The following is a 15,377-nucleotide window of genomic DNA, read 5'->3' on the forward strand; positions in this document are numbered from 1 at the left end:
AATGTTACATTTTTCGGACCAAATTTGGCGCCAGCAATACTTTGGAGATTGTTTTTTAGCCAGAGGCTTTCTTTCCCCCCCCCCCCCCCCCCCCCCCCCCGGAATAAAATAGACCTAAGCAAACATCGTTGTCGCGAACAGCCCGGTTTTGTGCGGCCGTGAAAGCTTAGGCGAAGCGAGTTATTTCCGACGAACTAGCTTGGCTCTGTGTGCATACTAGTTGGCGTCGGAGACGGTAACAGTAAGGGAATCCTCAGCTTTGTCATCACAGTAGCCTAGAGCGCGCAATCGGACGGAAAAATGGAGCATGAGCACCATCCACTGCAGTGCGCTTTGACGCCACCGCCCGCCACAGGGAAAAGAGGGGGGAGTTGGGCAGCATATTTTTGTAGGCTTTCGTTCCGCTCTTTTTTTTTTGTCCCCCTTGAGTTCCACCTCACAGTCTTTGCTACCGTCGTTAACCATGAAAACAGAAACTGAATGCTATCGCGATGATTGCTTTGCGTGGCGCATGCATTCGTTCGTGGCATGAGCATGACCTGTGCTTCATCGTGAGGTGGCATGGACAGGGCGAAAGATATTCTAACTTGAGGGCTACAGTGGTGACAGCTTAGCATGACCAGCTTCTGCAGGACACCACTGTGCATGCAATGACCACTTTGGGCGAGTTACATGCTTCCTGGCGGCGCGCACACCTACCGTGTCGGGACCAGTCAGCGTGCCCACACTGGCGGCTGGGCCCACCATATGAGATCAGTCTAGCGCGTGCGCATGGGCGGTGCGCAGAAGCTGATCATAGTAACGGATCGCGCTATGCCATAACTCTCCATTACTGACTTATAAACGAAACATATAGGAAGCGGCACAGTTCGTGATTTTTGTAAAGCTGATTTTTCGCAGAAAAGATTTTTTGTCTTCAAGTTCACAAATTTTTCGGACTGTTCGATTATTTGGAACATTTCTGGGTCCTGCAGAGTCCGAAAAAATGGTCGGCGACTGTATCTCCTCGAGCGCGTGTGCACTTTTGAGCTCCGAGAGCAGGATCGCGCGTGAGGATAGAACAATCAACACGTCTGTTGTTTGAGACTGACTTGGTTCCGCAATGACCGCTGCGGCACCCCCGGGAACAAACAGCGGTGTGAGATACTTTAACAAGGTCGTCAACCACCCCATTACCGTTTACCACACAAGTTGTGCGAAAAAGTTGTTGTTCTTGTTGTGTTGGGTTTTTTTGGCACAAAGGCAACTAAGGCCATCATGCGCCAAACACGAGGTTGCTGAGCTTCTTTATGAGTGAAAATGAAAAGTTTTTAGAAAATTAAAGCTTATTTAGAATCCCCAACTCTTTAAGAAAACTAAAAACAGATGAAATTTCAACAAGTGGGTTGTCTCCTAATAGTAAACAGGGGTGGAATGGGATGCGTTCATTACAGATACAAGTAAAGTTCTGTGTTCAAGTTCTGTGCACGAGATCAAAGTGTAGTTCACAGTGAGCTCACCTCCACACTTTTCGCATAAGGGTTTTTGCTCTTTTCTCAGTAAGAAATTGTGTGTTAAGTGTGCATGTCCAATTCGAAGATGGCACAAAATCACCTCACTGAAGCGTTCCTTCTGTGTACATGATTTCCATTCTCCTACTATGGGTTTTACTGTGTGTAGCTTATTTTGCTCTTCATTATTCCATTTTTTCTGCCATTTATCTATCAGGCTTCTTTGTACTAACCTGATACAACCCTTGTAAGGGATTTGTATTTTATTTCCTTATTTCGAGCTTGTGCAGCACATGAGTCTGCTCTTTCATTACCATCTATCCCGACATGGCTCGGAACCCAGCAAAATATCATGGTTTGGCCTTGCGTTGTGATTTTTTCTATGCGGTGAATGATGTTTCCTACTACAGGCTCAACTGCATTTTAGAACGTAATGTCGTAAGCACACTTAAAGAATCGGTATAGATTATACTCTTCACAGTTCTGTCGCATAATTTTATTTGCAGCTACATAGACAGCGTAACATTCTGCAGTAAATATTGAGGCACTGTTAGGTAGCCTTACTAATTTTTTTTTTTTGTTGCCTTGCACAACAGCACATCCAACATAATTTGCCGTTTTTGATCCATCTGTAAAAAATTCGGTGAAGTTCATATACTTCTCTCGTAGTGCGAGAAAGCACGACGTAACTTAATCATTGTAGATTTTATTCCTTTTCTTGGAACGTGACAGCGGCCAAGGCATAGCAGGAGGAGGAGAGCAACAATCGCGGGCGTACACATGAGCATGCGCTCCAATGCAGCATGAAGCAGACGTGGCCGCTCTGTGGGGAGATTTTGCAAAGGTCTCCACGGAGGGCTGTGGATGCGGCGCAGCACCCCCCTGACCAAGGTTGTCTCCTCTAGTTAGTTATATGAGGTTTTTGGCACCTAAGCAACTGTCGCTATGATGCGCCAAACACAAGTTTAGGTGATTTATTACGTAAAGTGCCTAGAGTTATGATACCCATATTTGATTTAAAACATTGGCTTTCTTCAGAAAAGAGCAAACAACAGAAAAATCGACGAGTGCTCATTCGCCAAACAATGCAAGATGAAACGAAATGTGTTCATCGTAAAATACAGTAAAATATTGTCCTAATTTCATCGAGTTGTGGGCACGATATTAAAATGTGATTAACTGTGAGTTCATTACAGCACATTTCTATATCCGTTATAAAAAATACATTTTACATCCACAATGCCAGGAGACCACCTTTGAGTGTTCGCCATATGGCATAATTTGCTTTACCCGAGTTGGTTATATTCAGATTCAACTGTACGTACAACACAAAGTGCAACCCCCAATGGGAGAAGACAAGTTACATTTTGTCTCAAAAAATAGTGCCGGCTACCACAGTGGAGACCACGGCAGATGCAAGGTGACTAGCTGCCACATCATGACAGTATAGGACACAGCTTGAAGGGCCTCTGACAAAAAACATCTGGGACAACGTTCTAGGCTTGTATTTAACAGCACTGGGTCTGACTTGTATTCAACAGCACTAGGCCTGAACAAAATGAGAGCAATACAAGCAGACAGAGGCGCATCCTGTTCTGCACGGTCCATCACGTGAGCAACAGATGCCATTTACACGTCTCACTAGAAACGACGACCAATTTACTCGGGTGATAGCAGACAAGCGCGTCTGCACTTCAACCTGCCCATTTAATTGTGTCCAATTACTATGACACGACAGCATGCTATTGCAGGTTTACAGCGGTAACTACTAAGGTCCACCTTCCGAATCTGCATCGTTATCGAAAGAGTTGCTATCTCTCGAGTCATTTGATTGGTGGAAGCATCAGAACCGGATGCCACTACCCCTTCTGGTTCCGGTCACAAGACTCGAGGTCGGGGTATAGAGATGCAAACTCGGAATACGGACCATAGACAAAGTTGCAAAGGAGTGCACACTGAGAGATGCTGCAGTGGGAATGAAACATCCGCATCACAAAACAAAAAACTTAGAAAAAAAAAGAAAGCTGGGGTCTCACCTGGAGCATAAGACTTCCGGCACTCCATGCTGGTCATGTCCCACACCTTGATTCTGCACGGAGCAGAAGGAATTAACATCGCACTAAAAAATAATAAATCAATAAAAACAACACAAAAAGAATGCGTTCACAAAAGGCAAGGACGGCACTCTTTTTTTTTTTTTTTTCATCTGTTCTCACTTTTTTTTCTTTTTCAGTGAAATATGCATCACAAGGGTCACTTCTTCAAAACCGTAATCCAGGGCATGAGCTCAAACCAACTGTTTGACAGAATATTGGTTGAGGGAAATCAGTGATTGGCAAAAAGCACACACATACCCAACTGCACAAAAGAACACCTTACATTTCAGCACCCATACAGGCACATTGCCTGTGTAGGCTATCAGGTTTTCCTTGCGAGGAAGGTTTGGCGACAGCATGAGCTGATGACCAAAAAATTTCACCATTTATCCTTACGGTAGGGTGAAATTTCAGCGACAGTCTGGGGACAGTGCGAGATACCGAATGCCAGTCAAAGACTTCAGCGACACACAGCAGGGAACAATGGTAAGAGGTGCAGGTATGGCATACATGCGCAATAGTGAATCATGCACAGCCAGGAAAAAGGAGAGGGGGACAGCAAGTGAGAGAGAGAACAGTGGGAGGGAGAACACAGACAACACAATTTCATTAAGCACCACTGCCTCAGACCCACCGTGACCCTGACAAAAAACATGAATACATCGTGCAGGCCCAAGGAGGAAGCCTCTCATCACATAAACAAAAGAGGCCGTAGTCTTATCACCAAAACTTTGGCATCAGTGACATCCACTTTGAGATACTGCATTTAATTGCATGACGAACCCAGCCCCAACTTCTTTCTTAAAGAATCGTCTTAAAAAATCGACTCTTCTTTGCTTAGCCTTGCGTAAGATGTGCACACCCGACCTGTAGGGCCGCTGCTCAGCATTTTCGTTTACCCGTGCACAATTGGCCGGCGCTGTTGACCAGAATGTGCAATACGACTGTGCCTCATACCATTAACATGTCCCACTGTGTGCTCCATTCAATGCACGGAGTGCAAAGCGTGAACGTCTGCTTCCTTGGGCTATGACAGTCATGAACAGTGACAATTAGTACCCATGGCAAGGAGCAAGTGCACAGAACTGCAATGCTGCCCAGCGGGCAACGTGTGGCGCCATCTAAGCCGCATCGGATGGGGTTGCTAACCTGTGAAAAAAAGGCTTTCACGCCTTGGCTCGAATGCTCTTCCTTGCAGGCCACCTCTGTGCCAAGGGAGGCAACAAAACATGTGCCATTAACTAGACTGGCCACAATGAGGAACAAATAGCTCGAAACATCCAAGACAGTCCGTTCAACTGACTACACTCAAATCCAAAATGGCACCTTTCACTGTGGCAAAAGGCTGGTTTTTGTGGCAGCAATACCCAATCATGTATTGGTCAAGCTGAAAAAAAAAAAAAAAAAAAAAAGCATCCAACTTCTAACTTAAAAAAAAAAAAATCTCCACAATATAATTGAAGCTCCAAATCTATTCTAGTCCAAAAAATAGAGATTTTCGACTCTGTGGAAGCTGAAATATCAGCTGTGAATATGCACACATTCCTTTAAGGTACAGTACACAAATGTTCCTAAATAAAGCCCAAAGTTGTGCAAGTCTTCGAATTATTGGAGTCTGAAAAATCTGTCGGCAATTGGTGATATGGTTGTGACCACGATACATTATCTGCATAATGTTATAAAATTCTGGCTCTTCTCAGTGATAAAAATCCGATTGATACAAATTTCTTGATGATACAAAGTCATAAAATTCTCCCGCCAGAGTGCATTAGGTGCATAATGCAGAGTTCTGGATGTTCCGAACACTCTTCCGTGCCACTGCGAATAATTTGAACATGTGAAGAGACCGCAGCTTTTAGCACAGTACACCGCTCTCACGTAGCTGACTCCACGATCACCAGTTGCACCGTATGCATCTTCAGCAGTCTGCAGCAGCGCATGGCTCATATGTTGCCAACGTCACATTTTTTGTTGTGCTGTACTCGCCGCGACAAGTTTGTGGCAACGTACAAGGTGGGCATGCACGGCATGCACATCATTCACCTTGTGATCACTAGTCGCGCTGTATGCACAAGGAGCAGTCTGTGGCGGTGCACAGTCTGCACATCGCTGAGCATCACAAATTGTCTGCCATGCTGTTTGCGCCGCGAGTGCCAAGCTCTACTAATAAATAAATCTCCTCAGCCATAAACAGACCTGCATGAACACATTTCCCGACCTTTTGAGCACTGATTTTGGTTCGTTTCGATCATGCAAACTTTTGGTACAAATTTGTATTTGATACAAATACATATGAATTTTTTCACGACCCTGTGAGATTCGTATCACTGAGGTTCTACTGTAATTAGCATTTTCTGGCATATGTTATGAACAGCATCTTTCTCAGTTCTCTCAGAATTCAGTCCGTAGTGGAACACTATCGGATATCTTTACAGCTTTGAATTCCAAGCATGTGATCAAGGAATTCGAATGAACCAGGCAAGTATCAATGACATTCTACTTTAAAGGTAACATCACAAAGTAGCTGTTGCATTTTACTAAAGGCAAAAAATTTTGCTGTATAAGGTATACTTTACTACAAACACATCGACCAGCTCTTTAATATGACCGACAGCTCTCCAATTGAACGTGTGTTCCTCAAGCCAGCCAATTAAAACTTAATTATTTTAAAAAATGAATAGAAGTACTTTGGATTATGCCAAGCAATTTGCAGCTGGTTTCACTCATGCAACACACTTCTCCTTTTTTTGATACCTAGGTTACTTTTAGCTGACACACCATGTATAATTTTTTACCCCTCTTTCACAAATACACACGAGGAAAAAGAAAACAGACAGTGCAGCATGAACAAAGGGTAGCTGACCAGCTGACCCTGCGCTAGCACCTTAACAACAACCCCTCCCCCCTTCCCCCCCTAACAGCCGAGACCCACCCCTTGTCCCAGCTGGAAGAGGCCAGCCAGTGGCCGTCTGGGGAGAGGGCCAGGGACGTCACACAGCCATCGTGGTCGGCCCGGTAGAATATCGTGTCCAGTAGCCGGGGCTCGTCCGGTGTCAGCTGCAGCATCTCCAACGCACCTGCATCCCCCCCCACCAACACCATATCAGCTTGGGAAGGTACCCCCTCACACATTCCTTCAAACCAAAGCACAGGCTTAAAAGGTACAGAGATGACGGCCATATCCAATTTCTCTTTCTTGTGCCCAGCGGAAATAAACTGCACGGTTCTTTCTACCCATGCTGACACTCAGAAGCAAAGGTCACATTTTAATGAGTAAGCATTGAAGGCCTATATGTAGCAACAAAAACACGCCACCACCAAACATGTGGCAGTGCCGTCCGGAAACTACAAATGCCCCAACAAAGGTCACATAAGGACCTTCAACCAATGCATCAAAATGAATAAATAATAACCAAGATTAATTAAGAAACAAATTAATTATGAAACAATTAAGGTAGATAATTAATCATACTAGCATTAGAGCTGAAGACTAAGGGGAATAGCCACAAGGATTAAAAAGACAAGTTATAGGGATTAATGGCATTAATGACAAGGAGGACGCAATACATGACATTACATTCTCAACATTTCCATAGACCCTAACAGTTCAACAAAATCTCTGGGTGACGCGGAACCGCATGCCACGGTGCCAAGAAGAGTGGCATGACTAGGAACAGAATGCCAAAAGAGGCGCAAGGGCTTCCTTTTGACATTAACAGCTTGTAAGTTCCTCATTAAGTTTTAGTGCTGAGAAAATAGAAAAACTGGAATTGGAAAATGGCTCCAGCCCTGCAGCCCACCGGATCTTTAGTACTGGACAATAGTAACAGACTTCAGGGCTTTCTCTTCCTACAACCTACAGCAGTTCCTTCGTGAGCTTCAAGGTCAACTTCCTTTTAGTGAGCCGCTCCTATTTTGCATTTCAGCTTTAGTTTTGTTTCAGTGATTGGCTTTTTACTTCTTTGTAAACAACCGCAACAACCCAACAACAACCACAACAACCCGCAAGGGCCTCCAGCTCGTGCGAAGACTGCATCCGTGGTAATCTGGTGGCCTAAGCGCACCAAACTGTGGCCTCAATGTAGTTTACTTGCAAAGAAGCCTAGTAGCAGTAGTGATATCTACATTCCATTTCTTGAACAAAAACCCTGTTTTTGATGAAAGTAACCTCTATAGGCATCAGATCAAGGTAATTTGTCAATCGACACGACACACCTGCATCTTCTTCCCAGCTGTTACCCTCTAATGGGAATGAAAGTTTCATTTTGAGAGACTCCGCCTCCTTCCGAGTTCGAACATATAGCGACTGGCTCGGTAAACTAGGCTTTATTACAAATTATCTGAGGCCTATGCAAGTTTGGCAGCTCGTGGCTTATAACTTATTTGTTAAACTACAGTTCTGAGGTATCAAAGACACTGATATCTCTCGACCACAAAAGTAATTCTATTCTGCCAGACTGCCCCACTGCTGGGTGTAAAACATAGCAGCAAGACAATATGAGGCCAAAAAACTTATTTCTGTTCAGGCTCAGAGTGGCCTAATTCCATGGTATCGGTACCGCAAGCACAGCTTAACGACAAGAGGATTCAAGTTTATCTGGACGTGAAATGGACGCTGTCATGACAGAAAACGAATGCAACTCTCATCCTACTGCACTGGAAGCTATTTGCAAGATGATTAATTAGCTATTTTCTTTCTAAAACCAATCACATGCACGGATCACCAGTGAAATATAGAAATCTCACCCTATCTGAAACCACCCAGCGTATTTTGAAGTAGTTAGCTTTTTACCCACTCTGGCAAATGGCATCAGTTTCGTAACACTCTTGCTTCTGAGACAAAACTTTTTCATCGCTGATACATCGGCAGGTCCCGAAGATAACGCCACAAAATCAGAGTATAGTTCAACAGCAGCAACACACAGAACAGTCCTTTCCACAAAGTGTGTATTAGCAATTTTCCACCGTTTTCACAGAAAAACCGGCCTTCAACATCCCCAGTGCCCATGCAAGTGGCAATATTAGACTGTATCTGACCCAGAGTAATGCTTTCGTCATGGCAACCCCCACCCCACTTCGCATCATGATACCACAGAGTGATTTGACGGCCCATCATACTATCAAGACAAAGGGGGAACCCATGAAAATGGTGCTGCTGTTCAAACTGCCAACACTGAGAAGGTAGCAGAAAAAAATTAGCCCAGCTTCACTGACTTAATGTCACGAACACTGATGTTAACAGCGCAAAGCTGCTGAAGCAACGTCCAAGTAATGTCGCCTGTCAATAAGCTTAGCACTGGCTCTGTCATCATATACCACAGTCCGACTACTGGCATTTAAAGTATGCCAACTGAATGGGATCATTTAGGTTTGTGATTTCGGAGCCGGATTCGATCTCGTCGTCATTAAACTCTTCTTCACAGTCGGGCATGTTGTTTATTTTGTCCCAATCCACCTTCACCTTGCAGAACTTGTACAAGTGAGTCTCGACCAAGTATTCTAGCTACGCTTTAAGGTTGTATTTCTTGACCAAACCACTCTTGTACACTGGTTTAGAAAGAAGCCTTCGCTTAATGTGAACATCGATGGCAATGTTGTCGGGAACATCTCCGGGAAGACAATTCACGACAGTCTGGACGTCTATCCGATAGACGTTCAGATATATAGGATATGGGGACAGCTTGTCAGCACATTCCCATACTGTCCTCATATCCCGTATTGTCTACTGCCATGAGTATTTCGGCACGGCAATCGTGGCAGAAATGATAAAAACTATACTGTTGCAAAAAATGTAGGACCTCCAAGCACTGTTTTAGCCTCCAGTATTTTTCTGTACGCTGTCCACAGTCTGTCCACTCACAGTGGGACTGACCACAGAACAGTTCTCGTGTGCTCGTTTCTACGTCACACCTGGTAAGTTTCCCAGCTATGCGACACGCTGCCAGGTGCACATGTCGTCTGCTACATAACTTTCAATATGATCCTAACAAGCAGAAAATCTTGTTACGATTAGTATTACAAATCACCAATCTCAGGCACTGAAGCCAAAACAAAATTTTGTTGCAGCTGGCCTTTAGATGTGCACCAGTAGAGGAATTCGGCTACGCACAAGGTTGCAATACAAAAGTATTTGTTTCCGTGTAGAGCCCAAAACTCATTTATATTAAAAGAACAATTCTAATGCTCCAACCTGTTTGAAGTAGACCCTACCCTATGAAATTACCTTTTCCTCGATCCATGACATAAATATCCCACCCAAGAACACTTTTTTTTTTGTAGCCTGCTTCTCGTGTAATGCCTCACTGACGTAAGGCACTTGAATTTGTAAACAAACAAACAAAATCTCACCTGAGTCGAGGCCCAAGATAAGCCGTCCTGGCCCCAGGGGAACTATGTCGGCCACTATCGAGTCGGTCACGACCGAAGCCAGGCACTTGTCCAGGCTGGGGATGTCCTCGAGTGTTTTGTAGAGGCATACTGAGCCGTCCCATGAGTTCCCAAAGAGGTTGTTGCACGCCAGCGCCAGAGACCCATCTGCACATAGGACACCCTCATCAGCTGCTTAATTGCCCATCCACTTTAGAAGAAAGGCCTTTTCAATACCCCTCCAAGTACACCAGCTAAGGCCATCCTATCCTTGCGAATTTCCCACTCGTGTCCTCACACCTGGCTCTCTAATGCCCCTCACAGCTGTGTGCTATTTTGTTGTCCATTTTATGAAAAACCTTGTTCTCAGCCGCAACTAGCCTGTTTTAACAAAACAAAAATAGCCGACGGTGAGCCATCTACAGTAGTGCTGGATGATCAGAATGTCACGGCTGTCTGGTGATTTCTCCCTACAACACAGATAGCAACACAAGCAGCCTCACTAGGCAGCGGTGCTGCGGTTAATATTTTTCTGTTGCAAACAGTGCCTTAGTGAGCACACTTTCGTTTTCGTCTGGCACACTTGTGGCCAGAAGCTGTGGGATTCGGGCTTACTGCGATTGCCCTTTGCGCGGCCGCCGCCCACTTCCCAGTTGTTCTCCTCGTTCCCTTTCTCCCGCCTGAGGCGGCAGAGGGAGGCTCGGACGACTTGTCACTGTCGTTCGGGCCACTGCTCCGCCCTGGCGTCTCAGTGGCTGTTCTCATTGGTGCCTTTTGGCGGGAACACGGCACCGCTTCGAAGGCCGCGCTTGCGCGACCGTCCGAGCAGAGCTCTGAGAGAGACCCCTCCGAGACATCGCAAGGTGCGTACGCTACTGTTCTTGTCTGCCGGCCTTTGTCCGCGCAGACCAGTGTGTACTCGAGTTCGTCCACTCTGGGTGGTACCTGAAAGTGCAGCTCGAGCCTGTCAATCGTGATCCAACGATCCGCGACAGGCGTACCTTGCGGTGGTTGCCCACTCTCTCTCAAAGGAACCCTTTGGTCACTGCGAGAGAGAGATCACAGCACGCCCTTGCGTGCTTGCGGCGCGCACTCCGTGTCACTTCGTGCACGCAGGGGAGCCTTGCTCCTCGCACGCTCCCTTGACACGGTGACTGAGTATGTGTGTGTATGTGCGTTTTGTATATATGCGTATGTATGTGTGTGCGTGTGTGCCGCTGGAGGATGGCGTTTCAATAAACGTCTCCTTTGTGAACTTGGAGGTTTGTGTCCTTGCAGCGCAGTGCTCTCCTCCCGGTGGAGGTTGAGTGCGCGCTGCGGTGTTTCAGTGTGCGCATAATGACGGCTGATCGGGGCTTTGGTTCGCGCGACGCTCGAACCCGCGGTGGTTGGTGGCCTATGTCCACGTAGAAACCACAAAGCAGAAAAGCCGCCCTCACCCTCCACTTAAAACACTGCTTCTGTAAGCATGCCATGGCATAAGGTGCTGTCCCAATGCAACAGGTTTATCAATTCACCACGCTTTTGGACACAAGGCTCTAGGTGTTCAGTCAACAAAACGAGTTTTTCTATTCCGAACCTCATGTGTCCACCTAACCTTGTACCACCTCGTGCTACACTTTTCTCTTATCTTGGAATCAATTCTATTAAATTCAATTGTTTATTTCCATAACATATATTTAGGAGGCCAAGGAAGAAAGCTGCACGAAAGCAGTTTAAGAGGCCCTTGACCCCCCTAGAAGCAACAGCTTAATACCCTTAAAAGAGTACAGACATCAAATTTTGGTAGCATTTTTCTTCTTGTTAATTATGCATAAGAAAATCCTGTATATGGATCACCACATGGTTTTCGTCTACAACTGGTAAATAATTCACAGTGGAATTTCCCTTCATCCCTAGTTTCAGTTTCAACAGGCTGGCTTTAGCGTTGTAGTGAATTAAAGCAACAGAGGAATGATTATTTTGGTGTTTTCATCTTTCTCTTGATCTAGTGACGTCACAGCCATCGCTCAGCTGTTGAAACCAATACAAGTGAGAAAAAAAATTCAATTATAAATTATTCACTGGCCTTAGGTGAACAGCATGTGGTGATCCGCGTACAGTAATGTCTTATGCACCATTGCAAAAGATAAAACATGAACCCAAATATTAGGTGTCTATACTCCTTTAAGGGTCATCTTGCCTCTGCAAAACATACCAGCATGAGATGGGGAATCCTCAACTGCGCACATCCAGCCAGCTTGTCTATAGTCCTGCCATGGCCCTGCCATAGAGTTATGTTCGCCAGCTCTCTACAGGAAGTGCGCAGAGTGTGGCCCAGCAACCACCCACAAAGCATCGCAAACACAACCACCTACAGCATACAGTAAAAAATAACTGGAACAATGACTCTGTGCTAAGCTAACCATGTATTAGAGGAATACAGATATCAACTTTTTGCTTGCAAGTTTTATTCTTTAATATAATGCATCAGATGTTAGTGTACATGGATCAAACCATGATATTCACCTATAACCATTAAATAATTCTAATTCCTTTTCCGTGTTGTTTGGTCTAATGAACCAAATGACAGCTGTAATGTACAGCTGATGTTTAGGTCACATAGACAAGAGAAAAATGACAGCATAACTGCTCATATGGCATTTGTTGTCACTGCAGCCACTGAAGCAGCCTGGCTTTTGTCTTGTTGGTTTGTAGGGTGCAACGTCCTAAAGCAACTTAGAAAGAGGCCGCGGCGGCTGTGATTTGGTCCCGCGTCCTTGGGTTCAGCAATCAAGCGCCAAAACCACTGAGCCGCCGTGGCGGTGCCTGACGTCCTGTAGTCAATTAAAATGACAAATCAGCAATTATAATGCATTCCTCTTCGTGCCTCACCTGACCTCAAGAGTGCACTAAAGTGTGTTCTGAAAAATTTTGTTTTTACTTTTATTGTTTTTTGGGTTTCTGTCAATAAAAACGCTTTAGTCAAGACAATGCAGCAGCCCCCCCAAGTTAAGCCCACAAAAATAAAAACATGTCTGCGCTGCTTCCTTTTGAGAGACTCAATTTTATCACTATAATCCACAGCAACCTCTATTAACATTTTCAGGCATGACTTAAATAGTATTTCTGACAAAACCGCTGCATACCTGTGCTGAAGAGAAAATATGTGAGAATAAAAGAGCTCAGCTTCATTGCTGTCAGTCACCTTGGCCATCTCTCCCAGCCATCTCTTGCAGGCATCGACAGCTATCAGAAGTGTGGTCACCTTGACTAAGTCAGCAAAATGCTATGTGGTGCAGGCAAAGATGATTTCCCCAATCTGGAGCTGGGACCTTTAGTGGAGCCTTCAGGTTGCTCTGGCACATTCCAAAGTACCGAGAACTTGCTCTCGCATTACTATGTGTACTATATGTAGCTCCGGATACATTGTTTCATGGTGAGAACATCTAAAAAGCTTGCATGAATAGATGACCAAGGCTGTACATGTAATGTTGCTGCAGTGATGACGCACCCTACAGGCGATGCAACTACAGTGGTGCACTGAACTCCTTCAGACAGTGTGCAGGGATGTCTTAGATGCTGAAGAGCTCTCATAAAGTACTGTCAACACACATCGATGCAAACCATCTCCGCAGCTAGCCTCGACAGGGCTTAAAACATCAAAATGGCAACAAGGTACAGTGGTTTTTCATGCGCCGCATGGACAGTTGGAGGCATTATAACAGATGGGTGCATAACCGCGAAGCCACATACTGATACACTGGATCCGGTAAAAACGTCCCCGAAAAAAAATGTCCCTATCGGCGAAGTAGGAAAAAATGTCCCCGAACGGGGCTGAAGTCTTGCGCTATAGGACGTAGACTGCGTTTCCTCGTGGCGAGCTGCAATGATGAATGATGCATGTTAACTTTATTACAGCGGTTTTGCCTGTCGGCTTGGAATTGACCACGAACATCGAACTGATGCGGGCATTCATGACAAAAAAAATCATGGCAGCGGTAAACCAGTGACAGCGCCCCGTCTTCACTTTGTTTGAGGGGAAAAGAGGAGCTGACCATCGTCTTTACTGGAGAAGCTTAGAGCTATGCTTTAATATGTCCGCGATGCACGACCGGTAACGCTTCGTCCTGCTTATACCATCATCACCCTTATCACAATTCTACACCAGCATCAGAAAAACGGTTGAACCTTTCGCCACAAGGTCTGGAAGGTAATTCTAGTGACGTCTTCTGCTTTGGGCGGTTCCCCGAGACTACCATACGCCGATCCGCTTGTACCCTTCTAAGTGGACAGTGTTACCAAACTTATTAGTCCTGCCATATATGATTTCTTAACGAGCGGCGGAGCTCGAAACCTCGCAACGTATACAGAGCCAGATGGCTCTTTCACCATTCTTTTAAGCAGTTCTTGTAAACATTTCGGGTCCCCAGAGGATGCTGGTTTCAAATGATGATTACATTTAACTCAAAGCCAAAAAAAAAAAAAAATGGCATAAATTTTTTTTCCTTTTTTTTTTTATGTGAGTTCCGGAAGAAACGCTTTTCAGGGCAGGTTTTGGTCTTGGGGACGTTTTTCCCTAGTTGCCGCTTCTTCAGGGGACGTTTCTTCCGTGGACGTTTCTTCCGGGGACGTTTTTACCTACACCCACTGATACACGTAGTACGTTTATGCACCAGTGCGTCATGCGTGATGCCAGAATCTGTGTCCCTAGATTCTGGGACGCCAAAAAATACCTAAATGAGGTCGGTTACAAGCACCAAATTTTGGCCATTAACAATGCATTGGGCTCTGCGGAATTCATGATCGCCTGTATGAAATAAGCCATGAAACAAACCGGTGCTCCGGCTCACAGCACGGGATGTGCTTTAAAAATACAGCAAAACTGGTCACTATGATAAGTTTTAGGTGTGACGTACGAAAGGGAACGACGAGGTGAAAAAACGAATGCTAACGTTTAGTCTAGCAGCCATGTCTAGCTGACCAGACATGGCAGTCAGCTCCGCTAAGAGAAATGAATGGTACGCGCGAAGTTCTCTGAACATCTGTCAGCCGAGAGTGAAAGCTCAGAAAGCTAAACGAAGCTCACAGCAAGCACCGGTCACTGCATTGAACGTGTGTACAGTACTCGCGTTGCAAGTGCGCGTGGTCATTCACAAGAGACGATCAGCACTGTTTCGGCCCCACCTTTGCAGCACTTGATATCGTCAATGTCCTTGTTGAAGGTGGTCGCCGGGACAGATGCCATCAGCGGCACACGTAAAGTTTAGTCGACACCACACAAAGCAAACAAGGATGCACGTGGAGCGCCGAAAGCGCAAAACACACGTTCGCTGCGTCTACTCCTTTTCGCGTTTACCACGCTTGTCGGCTTGAGCATGCGCAGTGTACAGTAGTATTTCATACGAGCTTTCCTAAATGATTGGCGGTTGCTTTCAGAAACCTT

The 15,377-nt window shown here is 45.4% G+C and overlaps 1 protein-coding gene across 1 annotated transcript in view; it reads right to left on the reverse strand.

Moving 5' to 3' along the window:
- LOC146174616 (methylosome protein WDR77-like) overlaps positions 1-15,323 on the reverse strand; it is a 33,410-nt gene extending 18,087 nt beyond the window's left edge. The window contains exons 1-4 of the mRNA XM_084583785.1: positions 15,119-15,323; positions 9,935-10,120; positions 6,519-6,663; positions 3,527-3,579 (exon numbers count right to left, since the gene is read on the reverse strand). Of these exons, the coding sequence (XP_084439911.1) occupies positions 3,527-3,579; positions 6,519-6,663; positions 9,935-10,120; positions 15,119-15,179 (445 nt within the window). The 5' untranslated portion in view covers positions 15,180-15,323. The remainder of the gene's footprint in view (positions 1-3,526; positions 3,580-6,518; positions 6,664-9,934; positions 10,121-15,118) is intronic.
- Positions 15,324-15,377: the final 54 nt, after the last annotated feature.

Source organism: Amblyomma maculatum, chromosome 11 (assembly GCF_055883805.1).
Source record: "Amblyomma maculatum isolate TAMU_Amacu chromosome 11, ASM5588380v1, whole genome shotgun sequence".
Classification (NCBI taxonomy): Eukaryota; Metazoa; Arthropoda; class Arachnida; order Ixodida; family Ixodidae; genus Amblyomma; species Amblyomma maculatum.